General features: G+C 37.6%; 1 protein-coding gene across 1 annotated transcript; it reads left to right on the forward strand.

Moving 5' to 3' along the window:
- LOC116165109 lies at window positions 1-1,394 on the forward strand. Its single transcript, XM_031479406.1, has 2 exons — window positions 1-296; window positions 346-1,394. The coding sequence occupies exons 1-2, from the start codon at window positions 72-74 to the stop codon at window positions 1,033-1,035; spliced, it is 915 nt and encodes a 304-aa protein (XP_031335266.1). The 5' UTR covers window positions 1-71; the 3' UTR covers window positions 1,036-1,394.
- The last annotated feature ends 629 nt before the right edge of the window (window positions 1,395-2,023 follow it).

Here is a 2,023-nt window from a genome sequence, read left to right on the forward strand (position 1 = left end):
TTAAAGATTGGTGTGGCGCACAAAACGTGACAGTGATAAGTGAAAATGTTTTGTTAGCATTCTTTACAATAATGAGCAAGAGCTACAAAAGTTCTACGTTGTGGAAGAATTACTCGATGCTCCGATCTATGTTGAATGTTCGAGAGAATATTGATATTTCTAAATTTATGAAACTGCAGGCATTATTAAGACGAACATCAGTTGGATATGAGGCAAAGAAGTCTAAAATATTAGAATATCCTGAAATAGAAAGATTCATTAATGAAGCACCCAACACAGAGTATTTGGCAGCGAAGGTAATTTTATTAATTTTCAATCAACAATTACACACTGATACATTTATAGGTAATTCTAATAATTGGTTATTCCGGAGCATGCAGGCGGGAGGAACTAAAAAATTTGCTTACGGATGATATAGACTACAAGTCCGATTCAATTTTTGTGACGGTACCAAAAACCAAAACTAAACGTCCAAGGCTATTTGCAATTACAAATGCAATGTGGATAGGCTTAATCAAGGAGTATGCTTGCTTAAGACCTGTACATATAACCCACAAACGGTTTTTCATATTTTATCGACAAGGACGTTGCACGGTGCAACCAATTGGTTTGAACAAAATAGGCGAGATGCCCCGAATTATTGCAAGATATCTCAAGTTGCGGAACTGCGATGAATATTCCGGGCATTGCTTTCGCCGATCATCAGCATCACACTTGGCGAACAATGGTGCAGATATAATGACACTGAAGCAACATGGTGGGTGGAAAAGTTCCTCAACAGCAGAGGGTTACGTTGATCAATCTAAAAAAAAAAGAATTGAAGTCGCAGAGTTACTTTCGGTTTCGACTACTCAATCCAAACAAGCTGGACCCTCCACGAAACCATGTACTGTTACTAGCGGAGAACAATCCACCCTCGAATCCACCACTGTTAACTCGTTACAAAATGTCCCCGGAATTACTATAAATGCAGGTGAACATTCCACGGTGACTGTTAAAATTTATAACAATTGTTCTTTTAAGAACGAAAGTTAGGTTGAGGTTAGATAATTTCATTTTAGCACATTTTTAAGAAATCGTTTATGCAAACTTGTTTAATGACTTTATTGGTGTAATTTAATAATAAATCGTAATGCGTGTGCATTTTTCCTTTTATATGAGCTTTGTTTAATGAATAAACATTGATATTAGTGTGAAAAAAAGTAACCACCTTTAACTTTACCACAGAACACGAGCATACAAAGTATAAAGCGTACTCTTGTGCTGACGTTTTGTTGGCTGTCACACATAACAGGGATACCAATTCCTAAACAAAACAAGCCTCCAAAAATCGTGTTAGAATGGAAAAGTTACCAAAAATCGTGCTAGAATGAAGTTCATTCTATCATCATAATCCGAATCAGAACAACGACATTATAAATGCGAAACATAGAAAGGCTTTTCCCGTGTTTGCATGACTTCCCGTGTTCGGCTTCGCCTCACACGGGAAACGTCATGCGCCCACGGGAAAATCTTCCTTTCTGGACTGGTAATGAAATATACTATTGCAGGATTACGGGCAAATTAGTGGCCACTTGTCGTGCAGTTAAGTATGGAATGTTGTATACAAAGATGTTGGAAAGGGAAAAATATAAGGCCCTCGAAGCGAACGGAGGTTCGTATAGAGGAATTATGCAAATTCCGAAAAAATTAAAAGGGGAAATTCGTTGGTGGAAAATGAATTTAGTTCAGAGTGAGAATGAGATTGGGGGAAGAAATTATTCTCTAGAAGTTTTTTCAGATGCGTCTTCCACGGGGTGGGGAGCTTACTGTGGAGGAATTAGGGCTAGGGGCCTTTGGTCAGAGTCTGAAAAAAGAAATCATATAAACCTTTTAGAGTTGCTAGCTGTTTTCTTTGCGCTTAAATGTTTTGCGGCAAAACTTCGAAATTGTGCAATTCTATGTAGAGTAGATAACACCACGGCGTTATCATATATAAATCGGATGGGAAGTGTAAGATTTCCAAAATTAAATTGTTTGACAC

This window comes from Photinus pyralis, unplaced genomic scaffold, assembly GCF_008802855.1.
Source record: "Photinus pyralis isolate 1611_PpyrPB1 unplaced genomic scaffold, Ppyr1.3 Ppyr1.4_LG2, whole genome shotgun sequence".
Taxonomy (NCBI): domain Eukaryota; kingdom Metazoa; phylum Arthropoda; class Insecta; order Coleoptera; family Lampyridae; genus Photinus; species Photinus pyralis.

Coding starts and splice junctions, on each gene's coding strand:
- LOC116165109 (XM_031479406.1), top strand. CDS start 72: ATGAGCAAGAGCTACAAAAGTTCTACGTTGTGGAAGAATTACTCGATG. Junction 297..345: donor CAGAGTATTTGGCAGCGAAG/GTAATTTTATTA, acceptor ATACATTTATAG/GTAATTCTAATAATTGGTTA.